The sequence below is a fragment of the Eucalyptus grandis genome, chromosome 7 (assembly GCF_016545825.1).
Source record: "Eucalyptus grandis isolate ANBG69807.140 chromosome 7, ASM1654582v1, whole genome shotgun sequence".
Taxonomy (NCBI): Eukaryota; Viridiplantae; Streptophyta; class Magnoliopsida; order Myrtales; family Myrtaceae; genus Eucalyptus; species Eucalyptus grandis.
Window position 1 is genome coordinate 40,387,465 of NC_052618.1, and position 16,114 is coordinate 40,403,578.

General features: G+C 40.0%; 1 protein-coding gene across 2 annotated transcripts; it reads right to left on the reverse strand.

Moving 5' to 3' along the window:
- Positions 1-674: 674 nt before the first annotated feature.
- LOC104453510 (acetyl-coenzyme A synthetase, chloroplastic/glyoxysomal) lies at positions 675-8,175 on the reverse strand. 2 transcript variants are annotated; one of them, XM_039317054.1, is made up of 19 exons: positions 7,505-8,175; positions 6,911-7,220; positions 6,628-6,771; positions 6,363-6,518; positions 6,148-6,270; positions 5,888-6,056; positions 5,106-5,188; positions 4,772-4,873; positions 4,601-4,689; positions 4,422-4,512; positions 3,716-3,829; positions 3,268-3,344; positions 3,114-3,192; positions 2,933-3,001; positions 2,662-2,837; positions 2,403-2,459; positions 2,127-2,217; positions 1,904-2,002; positions 675-1,069 (listed from the first exon to the last, which is right to left on the reverse strand). In XM_039317054.1, exons 2-19 carry the CDS (start codon positions 7,148-7,150, stop codon positions 884-886), a joined length of 2,145 nt encoding a protein of 714 aa, XP_039172988.1. In that variant the 5' UTR covers positions 7,151-7,220; positions 7,505-8,175; the 3' UTR covers positions 675-883. The 2 variants fall into 2 exon arrangements, with proteins under 2 accessions (XP_039172988.1, XP_010066386.2); XM_010068084.3 differs by lacking the exon at positions 7,505-8,175 and having other exon boundaries at positions 6,911-7,495.
- Positions 8,176-16,114: the final 7,939 nt, after the last annotated feature.

Sequence of the window (16,114 nt, forward strand, 5' to 3'; positions counted from 1 at the left end):
CATTGCTAGATAGCTGCAAGGCTCGGGCCTTGCAAACCAATGACGCTCAGACGGCGGTGAGGATCAAGCCTCGCAAATCATGACGCTCAAGCATTGCCAGACGGCGGCGAGGCTTGGGTCTCACAAATCGCGACGCTTGAGCATCACTAGACGAGTAGGCGAGGCCGAGGCGGAGCTCGCCGCCGCCGTCGCCGGCAAATAGTTTAGGAAAAGAAAAAGGGAAAAAAAAGAATGGACAAAAAGAAGAATAAAAAAATAATTTTAAAATATATATTTAAAAAATAATATAAAATTCAATTTTTCAAAAAAAAAAAAAAAAAAAAAGAGCAGATAAAATAAAAATAAAAAAAACAAAAATAATGATAAAAAGAAGTGCATGGAGGAAAATTAAATGAGATACTGAACGATGGAAAATACTTTCTACTTTAATTTTAGGTTTCGACCGAACATTGAAAAAGTCATTTTTCTAAAAGTGACTTTCGGAAAATATTTTCCGAAAGATTTCATTTTTCGCGAAACAAACGGAGCCTTAGTAATGGAAGATATTCGATGTATCGATTGTTTGAAGGTGGCCAACAATGGTTGCAATATCAGCCTTTTACAGGACGAAAGGCATGTTGAATTGTTATTCTATAGAATCGATAATGCTTGCGTTCTAGTGGACAAACAAGTAATTTTAACACCGCCAACCAAGAGAGAACCTATTTCATTTATTCTTATGACGAAGATCAGATGCCAACAAGTTCTGAGAAGTGCTAAAGAAATGGCCGACTCGGAATAAGCACACTATGTTGCTACTTACAAACTCAAAAAATCCAACATCGATGAGAGCCTGAGACTGAAAATCCTGATGACGACCTCATAAGTTACAAACCTTGGCGCTTTAGGTATCAGCAAGTGATATCAGCTGATCTACAACAGATGGATCTGCCAGTGTGCTGGTGTCTCCAAGCTCGTCTAATTGCCTCGAGGCAATTTTCCTCAGGATTCTCCTCATTATCTTTCCACTGCGGGTTTTTGGTAGGCCGGGCGCCCAGTGAATTTTGTCAGGTGCTGCAAATGCTCCTATCTAGAAGTCGGACAGAAGATGAATCAGATTGCCTAGTCAAAAGTTATGTTTATGAATTTTCAATCACAGGTTACACAAGATGGACTACAAAATAGATTTCACCTATTTATCAGTTCATGGACGAAAAACGAATTTATTTTGAAGCCTGATGAAGCCAATAATAGCACAGGAAGGCCAAAATGGCCCTATATTTGCTACTGTAGTAAATGTTATGCGAGGATTACAGATCCTACTGATAACATAGTTGTCTTTGGCTCGGAAGAAAGGGAGAAACCAAAAGGAAAAGATATTGGCGAAGTGTTAGATGCGGTGAGTTCATTGTGATCCATCAGCCAAAAGAGCCCATTTAGCATGTGTCCCACCGTTTGATCATTCTTGATACACATAAACAGAGATAGAGCTCCATGTGATGAATATGTTCATTGTTAATCAGAATATGCAAATAACTTTCAGATAGCTAAGATCAAAATCATTAGATGTCACGAGGGAATCAATAAGAAATTAGAGGCATCTAATAATCAAATGAGAAGTATGAGTGAGATCTTAAGCATTAGGTGCCCCATGGTAATTACAGAAGGGATTAAGCACTGTTTGCTAAGCCCAAGGACAGATTAAGAGGAGTAAGCAAACAAGAGGCTCAACAATATTCGTTTTGAGTGGGATTAGTATGTGGAATGAAAATGAGATCCATCACAATTATCATCACATTAAGAGGTTACTCTGTCCAGAACTTGCATGTTGTTAGATGACAAATTTAAGTCACTTTGGGGAATTTTCAGAAAGCAAGAACAATTAGTTTTCAAATAAAGAAATGAATGTTAATGGGATGCAAACCTGTTTCCTGACGGTGAGTATGATGCTTTTTCTCAGTTCTTCGCTGTAAGGTTCACCTTCCACCAGAGTGACAAAGGCATAAATGCCTTGTCCTTTCACCTAGAGACAAAACATGATTTGTTGATTTGTTAGCATTTAAAGCAAGTGCAATGAAAATTTTATCATCCATTTATTCTAAAGTACCTCATGCTCCTGTAAAAAAAAAAAAAAAAAAAAAAAGTACCTCATGCTCAACACCAACAACTGCAGCTTCCGCACATTTGGGATGCGAGACAAGAGCAGATTCCACTTCTGCTGTTCCAATCCGGTGTCCACTGCAGAGGCAAGTGAAGCATCATCAGATAACTAGTCCAGAATTCAAGGCACTGGGTGCTTTAAGAAGGAAAAGAATTGGTCTTTGGAAGTTTCTCAACAAAAACAAAGCCACATCATATGAGCACATAAAAAATTATTGAATGAAGGTACCAAAAGAGAAGATCTTGAGAAATTCATGTAGTACCTGACATTGATGACATCATCAACTCTACCAGTCAGCCAGTGGTAACCATCCTTGTCCCTGAATGGGTTGAGTGAATTGAAAAATAAGGAAATCAAATTGTACAGCTTATGCTGCAAAAATATAACCATAACTACACCTTCCAAAGATATATAAGTGCAAGAATATCATTCAAGTTAAGGAATTGTATATACATCCCTAGTAAGAACCCAGGCATAATGCAAGTAACTCAAGCAATAATTTAACAGTTGTATCAACCAACCTGCTGCAGCCATCACCAGTAAAATAGTATCCTGGGAATGGTTTGAAGTATGTTGTTTCGTATCGCTCATGATCACCATAAAGTGTACGAAATGCCCCAGGCCAGGAACTTTTAATGCACAGGTATCCACTACACTCGCCTTCAATTTCAACCCCCTTTTCATCCACTATGACAGGCTGCATAAAACAAATGTGGGAATTAGTCGGAGAGAAACCTTGTGAAAGGCTCTTAAGTTGTTCAAAAGTCAAAGGGAATTAAACAGTTTAGAGACCTGAACCCCAAAGAAAGGAAAAGTAGCAGATCCAGGTTTCTGTGGCCAGGCACCAGGTAATGGTGTGATCTGCAAGGAAGGTAAGCATCACTGGAGTCAGACTGAGACCATTAAGTAAATATTGTGGGCATTCTTGTAAAAAATTCTAACATGATAAACCCAAACGAATAACAAAATGTACCATGAAGCCGCCAGTTTCAGTTTGCCACCAAGTGTCAGATATAGGGCACCTTGAATCCCCAACTACATTGAAAAACCACCTGAAGAAATGTACATGGGTTTATGGATCTAGTGAAACATTATCTACATCGGAAAGTTAGGATAAAGCTCAGTACCTCCATGCACTTGGATTGATAGGTTCGCCAACACTTCCTAGGACCCGCAATGATTTGCGTGAATACTTGGTAACATACTGCAGCACCAGAAGCAACTTGATCACATATGTTGTACCATCATAAAACTGACTTTAAAGAGCTTCTAGGCTCATGACTGCCACATGATGGAAGAGACAGTGGCTGTAGGGGAAATTCAACAGAATATAAATGAAGGGGTACATTCATTGGAAGGATACTCAATCAGCCAACCCCTTTTCAGATGGTTAATAAGGTTAAATGGACACAGATGAGGAAGTCAGTTGAAACAAGAGGATTACATGGAATTACTTTCACTAACAATATATCTAGACGATACAAATTCAAGTCAAGATCCATATTAGTTCAATGGAACAGAGGATTGCTAAGTTTTTAACCACAAATTTAGGTGCCCAGTCATAGAAAGACTTGCCTCGGCACCCTCGCGCATGAGCGATCTCACCAACGTTGGGGCAGTATAGAAAATTGTCACCTTGAATTTATCAACGATATCCCAACAGCGTCCAGAATCAGGATAACTTGGCGCCTGCAGCAAATCAGCATTATTTGTTATTGGATGGAGTGAGTATAAAACAATACGGGCAAGAGGATCATTTCTGTTTTCATAATTGCTATCTCCAGTATAACTGACTTCGATAGCAGGAACAAAATATGGATATTTTCTTACTCTTGGATTAGAGAACGACCTGTTCTGCTATTATATAGTTTTCTAATTCTGTTAATGACTGTTTCGTCAATGATACTTCTGTTAGGGTTAAAAGATCAATCTTCTGCTTCACAGAATGCTAAAGTACCAAACTTTCTTAGATTGGTTTGGTGATGTTACTAAAATATTATCTATTTAATAGCTTCCTGATAAGATAACCTGATTGGCCATTGGCTACTCACAAGCAGATAACAGAAAACTGACACATATAGTATGCTTTTCTTTTCCTGATTCACCTTTTTTAGGGAATTATGAGTTCAAATGGACATATATCGACCTCATCTGAGATTCTGAACACTCAAATTGCAAATTCATGATTTCTATTGACCTAAATCAACAAACTACTTATCAGGTTCCCACACCCCTTATGCAAACATAAAGTGTTGCAAGGAATAAGACTGTTAAGCATTACCCCTTCAAAAACTACAACAGATGCTCCATTGAGCAAAGGTCCATAGGTAACATAACTGTGCCCAGTTATCCAGCCACAGTCAGCAGTGCACCTAGACCAGGTGGGCAAAAATGGAAATATGAGTTGCAAAATAGTTGAAGAGATTGTGGACATGATCTATTCATGGACAATCAACTTACCAGTAGATGTCAGTTGGTTTATAGTCAAATGCATACTTGAATGTTGTGGCAGTATATAACATATATCCTCCGGTAGTATGGAGAACACCCTATAACAAGCTTCACATTAGCACATACAAGAACAAACAAAGAGAGATGCATGATCCTGAATGAACAGAGTCTTGAACCTACCTTTGGTTTTCCGGTGCTACCGCTGGTGTAGAGGAGAAAAAGTGGATCCTCTGCATCAACCCACTCTACTTCACATGTCGTTGGATATTTAGGAACAACATCCTAGAAGCCAAACATCGCTCATCAGTTTCAACTATAAAGTAACCACCAGAATCCAATTCAAACTCTTTTAATTTGAGAGCTCAGCAATCCAAAAGACATATATAGTCCAACCCTTCTAATGGGCAGACAATAAGTTCCTTTTGAAGAATCTGCTATATATGCCAGTGAAATTGTCCGAATAGAGTTATTCCATCTTCTAAATATAGGATTTCAAGAATTTATTAATATGAACCTGCCACCATATATCTCTCCCTTCCTTCCATTTGGTGCTTTCTCTCTTCATGGCTGATTCATTTTCGTATGTTAAGCATACACCTACCCAAAAAGGAAATTTGTTAAGTCATTTGAGGATATGAACAACAAACACATAAAAGCATATTCAGTAAAATTGATCATAATTGAAAGGGAAAATATATTATCAAAGATTATTGCTTAACCGAGCAGAATTATAGGGCTAAGTACGGGGCTTTTGCACAACTCAAACTAGATAAAAGATTTCAAGATAGACTAGTCTGACACTTTACTCCACTGACCTCTCTGCAGTAATTGGTTTAAAAGAAGGCAGCCAGAAGCAAATATACCGGTAAGGTCCCTATTTGAAGCTGTCCATGTTCTCCTTTCTAAAGGGATGGAGTTACCACATTGCAGATGGACAACAAAACTTCTACTCTAATATAAGACGGCTTACATTAGCTTGGAAGTTTGATTTGGATACTAATAATTACCAAGCTACTATTCATGATTTGGTACATACCACTACAGAATTTCGTGAGAACAATTCTTCAAGACAAAGTTTTCCCTGATGAATTAGTAATATTACTTCAGTTACAGTTTACCATTCATTCCATGAATTAGTGATATGATCTTTTGAAGTTGCAGTATTAAGTCCAGATTGACCGTACATCTATCATCATCTTCTAGGTCCTCACAGAATCAAAGCACGCAAGTAAGAGAAGACAACAAGCGAAGACAATTTGTACATCAGATCACAAGCAAATATTGGTAAATCCATACCTACAGAAACTCCATTGCCAGATGATTCAACAAGGGCAGCATCAACTATGTCTTTCAGATTTATGACCTTTGAACCTCTTTTAACTGCATTGCAAGTAATAACAACCTTCGGTTTGCAATCCACGATTCTTTGGGAAAGAGACTCAGCAGAAAATCCAGCAAACACAACCTTAAAGATACAAGAAATGAAGCAATTGGTATAGGAACATCAAGTACCGGAGGACAAAATCTATATGGGAGATAAAGAGTTCTAGCAATACCGAGTGTACAGCACCAATGCGCGCGCAAGCAAGCATGGCTATCGGCAGTTCCATTAACATGGGAAGATAAATTACCACCGCATCACCCTTCTTAACTCCGATATCTTTCAAGTAATTCGCAAGCTGAACCAATATACAGTTACCAATTACAATTAACTGAACATATTATCCAACATGCTCGCTAACAACATAATGCATTCAAGCATCATATCCACCTGGCAAACTTTTTGAAGTAGTTCTGAGTAGGTCAAGGTGCCATCATAACCGGGCTCGTTCCCTTCCCAATAGATTGCGATCTTGTCCCCAAGTCCAGCTTCCACGTTTCTATCCAAGCAATTGTAGCAAATGTTGGTAATACCACCTTTGAACCACTGCTCAGTCACAAGCGAAATCACAAAAATGGTAATGGTGCATTCTTTGCCAAAAGGAAAAAATTTGAAAAGAAACTTCAGATGATTTATGACGGCAAAAGAGGTGAACCTCGATCTTGACTTCCCCATTCCGCACATCCAGATTCTCACTGCATACTTGCTCACCCCACTTCTTTTTCCAGTAGAATTCAGATGCAATATCAGACCAAAAGCCATCTGGGTCCTCAATAGACCTTTTGTACATCTCCAAGTACTGACCATGCCGAAACGGAACAGAATCAGATCGACCCACCAAGTGACTTGCGAAAGTGCCTCAACGACCAAAGCCCACAAATAGAAGAAACCAAACCAGGGAAAAAAGGAGACAGATAAAAAAAAAAAAAAAAATTCACCTTTTGCGGAGATGGGACGAGAGCCTGCTTGCTAAATTCATCACTGGGGCAAACGAGATCATTCTCTTCGGAGGCGAGAGCTTCACCGAGGATCACGGCGTTCAAGTGCGAGATCCTGCCAGCCCCCGAGGGCAGGGTGGCCAACGAATCCACGTGGCGCAAGTGATGCGACGACGCCAAGCTCCGGTTCGACTGGAAGGTGTAAGATCTCACCGAATCGTCCGATTCGTAGGAAGCCATCGCCGACCTTCCGAACCCAGATGGCAGATTCCGACGTAGAGGAAGGTGGCGGGGGTGGCGGCGGTCAAATCTGGAAGCGGGAAGGCAGGTGAGACCTTCACATGCCACCGCGAGGTTATGACTTTGAGGAAGCACCATCCTTTGTATAATGTTCTGACTCTTATAATTATTCAACTAAGAAATACGGCACGACTATCGAATTTGAATGCCAAAAATCCGTAAAAAAAGAAAAATCCGAAAATGGCAAATGGTATCCTGATGATGAGTCTCTATCTCTCCTGAGGTAGCCCTCGAAATTGACCAAAGAAAACGTCTATTAACAGTAGAGAGAGAGAAAAAAAAAAGGCTTACTACCGTCTTCAACCTCGCGACTCGCGGGCCTACCAGTAAATCTCGCCTTTCGCGAAAAAGGGTATCCGCAAAAATTGTATTTTCTCGATCAGAGGATGAGAAAGATAAGACCTTGGCGACGGCTTTAGACCGGACGAGGGGGCTGAAATGAGCTTTTTGATTGGCAGGCAGATTGACAAACGAAGATTTTGGCCAATTCTCTAATTCGGGCACTTGAAGAACGATGAGATAAAAGAAAAATCCACGCTTTAAATGCGACGAATTAACCGAGGATTATCCAGCGCACGAAAAGTCTCTGACAAGAATATTAAAAGTACTTATCATCTCCAGCTGACGATGAACAGCGACCTAATCTAATCGAATCTCGCCAGATGGGCAGAGCCCATTTTTCTAAACCGCACGGGCAGGACAGGACACCCCCGCCTGCTCAGCGCTCGTCCACCTCATCCTCGGCATCGGCTACCGCTACCGGGTCGACGGATTCGCCGACGATCGACGCCGTTTCGGCCCGCAGAGATGAAGACATGCACGCGTGACGTCGGCGATGAAGAATTCAGGAGAGCGGAGGGGAGAAAAGGAGAAGGAGGCGGTACGAGTCGGGACGATGGAATAGTTTTCTCTCTCCTCAAGTTCTGAGGTTCAAGATGAAGAAGAGAAGCTTTTTGCCGTCTGATTCTTGTCTCTCTGACTGTATGGACAATTTCGGTGGGGGGAGGCTGGATTTTTTTGCAGTTTTGTGATTTATTTTATGAGTACTTTCTATTGAGTCAGATTCTATTTGTTTTCCAAATAATTAATTTGTGAAATGTTTTTTTTTAAATGAACGTTCTGATTATTTAAAAGATGAAGAGTATATGAAAATATTTAAATATAAATTATTAAGATAATGAGAGCATTTTTTGTTATCTAATTGTTTTAATGGATGAAAGCAATCATTTTATTGGGATATGTTTTTCAAATTAATCATTCTTGGCAAAACAAATAGTCATCTATTAAATTTGAAAAAATTTCTAAATAAGGATCTGAAATGGATTATGTTTCAGATAAAGACCTAAAGTTGTCATGTTAATTTTAAAGAAACGCATGATCTCATTAGCTAGTTAATGGCATTTTCATCATTTATTATTTTTTTTTTTTTTTTTTTCTTTCCATGACAAAACTTAAAATAGAATGAAAAAAGAAAAGGCCCCATGACTAGTGGGGCATTGGCCGTGATCAATGGGGTCGCCAGTGCCTCAGCGAGGGGCATGACCATCTTCCAATCTAGGTGAGAGTTGTGACCCTCTTTTTGTTCTGGCAAGGGCCCCTTGCCTTTGGTTAGCGAGGGTTGTCTACCAAGGCATCATCAACTTCGTTGGCCATGGCCAACGCCTCATCAATGTTTGGATGAAAGCCACAAGAGTGAGGGTTGGTAGGGAAGTTTTAGTTTTCTTAATTTTTGATCTAATTTAACTAAAATTTAGGTAGAAATTGTTTTTGAATAAAAATGCCCTTGATCAATCAAAAATATTTATCTTGTTGGCGAGGTTAGGTCCTTATTTAAAATTGTTATGGTTACTTCAGGCTTTTCTTTAAAATAAAATCCCCTATAGGCTTTTATTTGAGAAATTGAGAACATTTCAAGTCTTTATTTAGAATTTTCCCTTAAATTTATCAAAAGTGGCAAGTTTGATGGGGAGAATTACCTAAAAAAGTCTTAAATTTATTGCATTTATTTCAATTCAGTGATGAACCTTTCAATTATTTTAATTTAGTTATAATTTTTTTTTATGTTTTGCCAATTGAGTCTATCTAATCAATTTTAGTCGGATATTATCAATCTAAATGCTAGACACTCTACGAGAAACAACCCACTTTCACGTGGACATTTTTTAACAGACCTTTTTCATGTTTATATATATTTAGACTTAAGGTTAGTGAGGGTTGCTAGCTAACCCTCACTAGCCATAGGCGAGGGCTGAGACACCCTTGCTAGCTTTAGGTAAGGGTTGCAAGTTGCAACACTCTTGCCTAGATAGGGCAAAGACATCGTAGGTCCTTGCTTTGGTCAACAAGGACCATGACGCCTCGCTTGGGCCTAAGTTAAAAAAAAAAAAAAAAGGCAAATAAAATAAAAAATAATAAAAAAGCTCCCAAAATATTTATAAATTCATAAAATATTAATATATTATTAAAATTGTACATGTCGGTATCGACTTTGCTATATTAGACGGTCGGTATTTACATCAACATTTTTCGATCAAAAGTGGTTAAATAGATTCAATTGACAATGCGAAAAGATTTATGACTCAATTAGTGTAATTAATAAGTTTACGATTGAATTGATACAAATATAATAGATTTAAGATTTTTCTTATAATTTTCCCAAGTTTGATGCTAGCTTGTCGTTCTCCTCAATTTTATACCACTATTCTTTCTCATTTTTACTTTATTAGCAAAAAAAATTTAACGGAATGAGGTTCTAGCTTGTCGACATTCGTCGTTTTTTTTCTTCCTTATTTCATTTGATACATGCTGTTCTCCTATGAAATATGGTTAGGAAGACAGACTTAATTTCTACCAACTATGTCAACTCACGAGAGTTTGTCTTTTCAAAACCTTGGGACTAATTTTGACAGCATAAATACTCGAAAAGTAGGATTGATGCTGATTTGTGGACGAATCATTCTATTCGGCCCGGCGGATTCTTATGTTGTCCTTTCGGACTGTTCTAAGTTCTTGTCCATCTTTTACTTGCGTCCAAATGAAATACTTTTTTTTTTCTTTGGGCTTTGTTTTGGGTCCATATATATATAGTTACGGAAAGATGCATACATACATACATACACATACGTACACGGAACGTACCTTTAATAAGCCCCTTTTATACCGCTGTATCATCTCATCCTTACTTAACTTTTATAAAAATAAAATAAAAATTAATCATGAAGAATTTATCTCTCTTATTTTTTGTTTCTTTATTTCGTTTGTTATACAGCTCGAACTTGCATCCGGCTGATCTCCTAACCTCTCAAAGGTAAAAAAAGAGAAAAAAAAAAAAATAACAAAAAAAAAAGGTTCAATGTCTTAGCGAGTATGTCAAATGAGGGGTTAAATTTTTTTTAAATGTCATGGCGCTTGTACTTGAAAACTTATCATATGAAATTCTTCCTTGACTTCAAATACAAATCACCCTTCTAATATACTTAATCAAGTAAATTGCATAAATCCTTTCATCGCTTCGTATGAAAGCCGGATCAATTTTTTTTTTTTTTTTCAGAAAATCGGATTAATTTATGGATGACTGATTTACGATAGGCATCGCGTGATCCCAATCCATAGAGTCGTGGGGAATCAGTGACCCTAGGCGGATTTTGTCTTGCCTGCAGTTGCGCAATTCTGGTGAGATGATCTATAGCCTGTTTATTCCCTCGTGTTCTTGAGTTGAAAGCCTTGTCGGGAGCGCTTTGTAAGTAAAATCTTAAACGTATTAGGTGAATATGAATGAGTATGTAATTGTTGAAAGAAGATATGCCTTGAAGATATGGAATCGGACTGAATATTGTAATTGATTTGGATTGTATTTATTTTTGGACTAGAAATATTTGTTCTCTTAGGAATATTTTCTTTACTTTTCTATTCAATCCAATTGTATGATATATACATCTCTGTAACATTATTCAATTCAATGAAGTAAGATACAATTCCTACACTTCTACTTGAGTTTCTTACATGGTATCAGAGCATGTCTCGATCTTGACATAGCTTTCGCACCTCTGTTACTGCAACCTTTCGCAGAACATATTAGTCTTCTCTATTTCCTTGTTGCTGCAACTCTCGCAGAACAAAACAGCATTCAACACTCTGTTTTTTCTCTGTTGCTGCAACTCTCGCAGAACAGAACAGCCTGCTGTCCTCCATCTTTATCCAATTTCAGATTAACCTGCAAAACAGAATTATTGCAGATCTTTTAGGAAATTGTCATCATGACAGATCCACAAGCACTTACCTCAAGATCCGCGGAAGAGACGATACTGTCACCACCTCCTCAGATTGTCGAGCCCTCGGCAATAATCACAGTATCTCAGGAGCAAGTTCCACCACAAATTCATCCTCAGCATGCGCAAAGGGGAATCGCTCCGCCGCTTAATATGGGGCATCCCTATTCAGGGCCACCTTACCCATGGGTACCGTATTCTTGGTACTATGGAACTAATCCAAATACATCATCGCCGGGATATCGAGATGGTGTGCGAACTGATGGAGACCTACCAACCAGCAACGGGGCAGGCGCAACCACCAATCCTCAGCAGACGGGCGAGTCAATGGAACCGGGTGTGGGAACGAATCCCTACTCCGGGTCCGTTTTTTTCAATGCGGATACTGCAACCGGCGGATCGGGCTTGGGGCAAATCCACCCCCACCCGCCTGGGTTTCTTCCATGGCACCTTCAGCGCGCGGTCGGCGAGGAACTCCTGGGACCCTCTTTTCACAACCAATGCCGACGGACCAGAACTAAAACTCATTGCTCAACAGTTAGTTGGATCAGACAACTACTCAAATTGGTCGCGCGAGTTCCGGCGTGCACTTGTAACGAAAGATAAAGAGGGGTTTATCGACGGAACGGTTCCGGTCCCATCCGACGAGCGAATGGCACGACTCTGGAAGAAATGCAATCAGTTAGTCCGAACATGGGTCGGAAACTGCATCGCTCCCGAGGTCGCGGCCGCTCTTCCCGACTCAGGACTCAAACGTATTTGGGAAAATATCAAAGAGATGTTTGGAAAATTAGATCAAGTTAAAATTTTCTCTTTGACGCAACAGATCTCTGATTTAAAACAGGGAAATATGTCTGTTGCTTCGATTTTTAACAAAATTTCAGGTCTGTGGAACGAGTTGGAGGCAGCCGAGGAGAAACTCGACTGGCCAGAACCTATCCTACAGCAATACAAAAGGATGCGGGACAGAGAGAAAGCGATACGCTTTCTGCTCATCTTGAATGAAGCTTACCTCTCATTTAGGTCACAGATCTTGACCATGGAGCCGATGCCGACCCTCGGCCGCATCTACCAACTTGCTATTCAAGAAGAAAGCCAACAGAGAGCAGCCGATTACGGGAAGAATGGCGACAGCGTGGCTCTGGCGGCGAAGAAATTTTCTCGCCCGCTACGAGAGTCACGGGAGGAAGAGAGGCGCACGAAACCACTCTAGGGTTTCACGAAGAAAACCCTAGGGGATATCGTTCAGCAACGGGTGGCCACGATGTATTTGACCGATCGGACGGTCCACAAACGTTTCTTGGAGGCGGTGAATCAGACGGTTCTGGAGGCAAAGTAAGGGTGGAATCCAACGGCTACTGTGGCTCAAGTGCATACGGGCCAGACGGCCCACGCGGGCGAAATTCCCTTTATTCCGATGGGCCGCGAGGAAATTTTGCAGCAATCTCTGATGGGCCGTATGGAGCAACGATGGCCCATGCCGTGAATAGGCCCAATTCATTCGGAAAAAATTATCAAAAGGGCAAGGGTAAGTTGTACTGTGATTACTGCAAACGCCCACACCACACGATTGAAAATTGTTGGAAGCTCGATGGCAAACCCGGCGAAAAGGAGAAAGGAAAATTTTCAACTGTTTTACAGGTGTTGGGAAAATCAGCAGATAAATCAATTTCTCATGGAGAATATCAGGAGCTGATGGAAGCTTTAAAGAAATTGGATGCTTCTGACAAGGCAGGGAGTTTCACAGGTATTTCTTATTGTCTGATGAACTCAATTGCAATGGATGCATGGATTATTGATACTGGAGCTAGTGATCACATTGTCTGCAATTAGAAATTTTTTTCCACTGTTAAGAAGTTATCCTTTCCTATATCAGTACAACTCCCGAATGGAAATACCACAAATTGATATGACCGGAACTGTAAATCTTAGCCCACTCATTAGCCTTAAAAATGTCCTTTATGTCCCTAGTTTTCAATTTAATCTCATATCCGTTTCACAAGCCTATCAAGACAACTCCTGTCGTGCCTTGTTTGACTCTAATAAATGTCTATTTCAGGCCCTTTCGACTGGCAATTTGATGGGCTTGGGTAGAATCTATCAAGGATTATATTTTTGGATTGATCTTCCAACCAATTTTAATTCCTCTTCTGTTGCTTTCAATAAATCCATATGTAATGTTGACAGCAATAAAAATTTCCTTCATCATAAAAGATTGGGTCACACTGCATTTTTTCCTTGTCCTTAGTGCCCTATTTGTCCTTTAGCGAAACAAACCCGTTCCTCTTTTCCAAATAGCAACACTCGTGTTGACAGCATTTTTTCCTTAATTCATGCTGATGTATGGGGACCATATCATACCGTAAATCATGACGGTTCACGGTTCTTTCTCACAATTGTGGACGATTTCTCACGTGCCACCTGGGTTTTTCTCCTACAATCAAAAAATCAAGTTCTATCTCATCTTAGAATCTTGATCTCTTTATCCAAAACTCAGTTTGGAAAATCAATTCGTCGGATTCGTACTGATAATGGAAAGGAATTCTTCAGTGGTGAATGTGCGTCATTCTTTAGCTCAAATGGGATTTTACATGAAAGTACTTGCACTTATACACCACAGCAGAATGGAGTCGTTGAGAGAAAACACCACCATCTTTTGGAAGTGGCGCGGGCTCTCAAATTCCAGGCATCTATACTAGAGGATTTCTGGGGAGATTGTGTAGTCACTACAGCATATCTAATAAATCGAATGCCATCTAGAATCTTGAAGGGCAAATCTCCATTTGAACTTTTATATGGGAAGAAGCCAGATTTGAGTCATCTTCGCGTGTTTGGTTGTCTCTGTTATGTGACTACAGTAGGACCTCGAGATAAAATGAGTCCTCGGGCTCGGCAATGCATATTCATGGGGTATGCCAATCTAAAAAAGGGTTATCGAGTTTATGAAAAATCTACTGGGGATTTCTTTATCAGTAGAGATGTGGTTTTTCATGAAGATATTTTTCCTTTCCGGAATTCTGCTTCCACGTCTGGAGATGATGTCGACACTACTTGTAATTTTTCGGAAGAAGATCTATCTTCTGGAGGATCCTATATTATTACTTCTCCTCCACCACAACAGATATTACATGCAGCATCACCATCACCTTCGCCACCTAATGAGCATTCCGCTGGCCACCCAATTGAGGAGGATTTCATCGAAGAGGAACCTCAAGTGATCAATTCCATCGAACCCTCACATATTGAGGAAACTTCGTCAGACGAGCTGCATGAGCCACCTCGACGATCTGGTCGAGTCACTCGCCCACCAACTTGGACAAGAGACTATGTCTGTTCTTCATCAAAGTCCTCAGGTACTCGTTATCCTATATCCTCTTATGTGTCTTTTGATCAATTGTCACCAGACCATTTATGCTGCATTAGTCGCATTTCTGAGGAACTAGAACCATCTAGTTATCATGAGGCTGTACATGATCCACGATGGCAAAAGGCCATGGAAGAAGAACTTAAGGCGTTGATTAACAATCACACCTGGGATGTGGTGTCATTACCTTCTCATCGTAAGCCCATTGGCTGTAAATGGGTATATAAAATTAAATATAAAGCAGATGGTTCTGTGGAAAGGTACAAGGCCCGATTGGTGGCCAAAGGGTTTACACAACGAGAAGGATTTGACTACCATGAGACTTTTCTCTCCAAGTAGCCAAGGCCACCGTTCGTTCCTTCTTGTCGGTTGCTGCTCTTCGCAACTGGTCACTACATCAGATGGACGTCCACAATGCCTTTCTTCATGGTGATTTGGAAGAGGAGATTTATATGGATCTTCTCCAAGGATTACGGAGATAGGGGGAGTCTAAGGTATGTCGTCTCCGCAAATCTCTTTATGGTTTAAAACAGGCCTCTTGGCAATGGTATGCCAAGTTTACTAATGCACTCATGAGTGCCGGATACAAGCAGTCCAAGCATGATTATGCTCTTTTCACTTGGACAAAAGGTACGTCGTCTATCTACTTGATGATTTATGTTGACGACATACTTATTATGGGAAATGATGATTCCAGGAGGAAGCTTAAGGAATATCTTCATTCCTCCTTTCATATCAAAGATTTAGGGCCACCTAAATACTTTCTTGGAATAGAGATAGCTCGTTCTGATCAGGGGATTTCTCTCAACCAAAGGAAATTTGTGATGGAAATTGTGTCAGAATCGGGATTATCAGGATGCAAACCGTCAGTCATTCCAATTGAACAGAATACAAAGTTAACCGGTGTTGATTATGACGCTGGAATGTCTTCCTCTGATGATCCATTGCTGAAGGATCCGACAAGCTATTAGAGACTTGTTGGAAAACTTATCTACCTTACCATGACTAGGCCAGATATCTGCTATGCCGTACAGACTTTTAGTTAGTTCATGCATAGTCCAAAGCTATCTCACATGAATGCAGCCTTGAAGGTGGTAAAATATCTGAAGAAATGTCCAGGGCTGGGGATACTTCTTTCTCGAAAGTGCAATATGGAGATGATGGCCTTTTGTGATTCAGACTATGCTACATGTCCCATGAGTAGAAGATCCATTACTGGTTTCTGTATTAAGCTTGGGGAGTCATTGCTTTCATGGAAGACGAAGAAGCAAT

Coding starts and splice junctions, on each gene's coding strand:
- LOC104453510 (XM_010068084.3), bottom strand. CDS start 7,288: ATGGTGCTTCCTCAAAGTCATAACCTCGCGGTGGCATGTGAAGGTCTC. Junction 6,271..6,362: donor TACTTCAAAAAGTTTGCCAG/GTGGATATGATG, acceptor ATATTGGTTCAG/CTTGCGAATTACTTGAAAGA. Junction 2,460..2,661: donor ACTGGTGATGGCTGCAGCAG/GTTGGTTGATAC, acceptor CAACCCATTCAG/GGACAAGGATGGTTACCACT.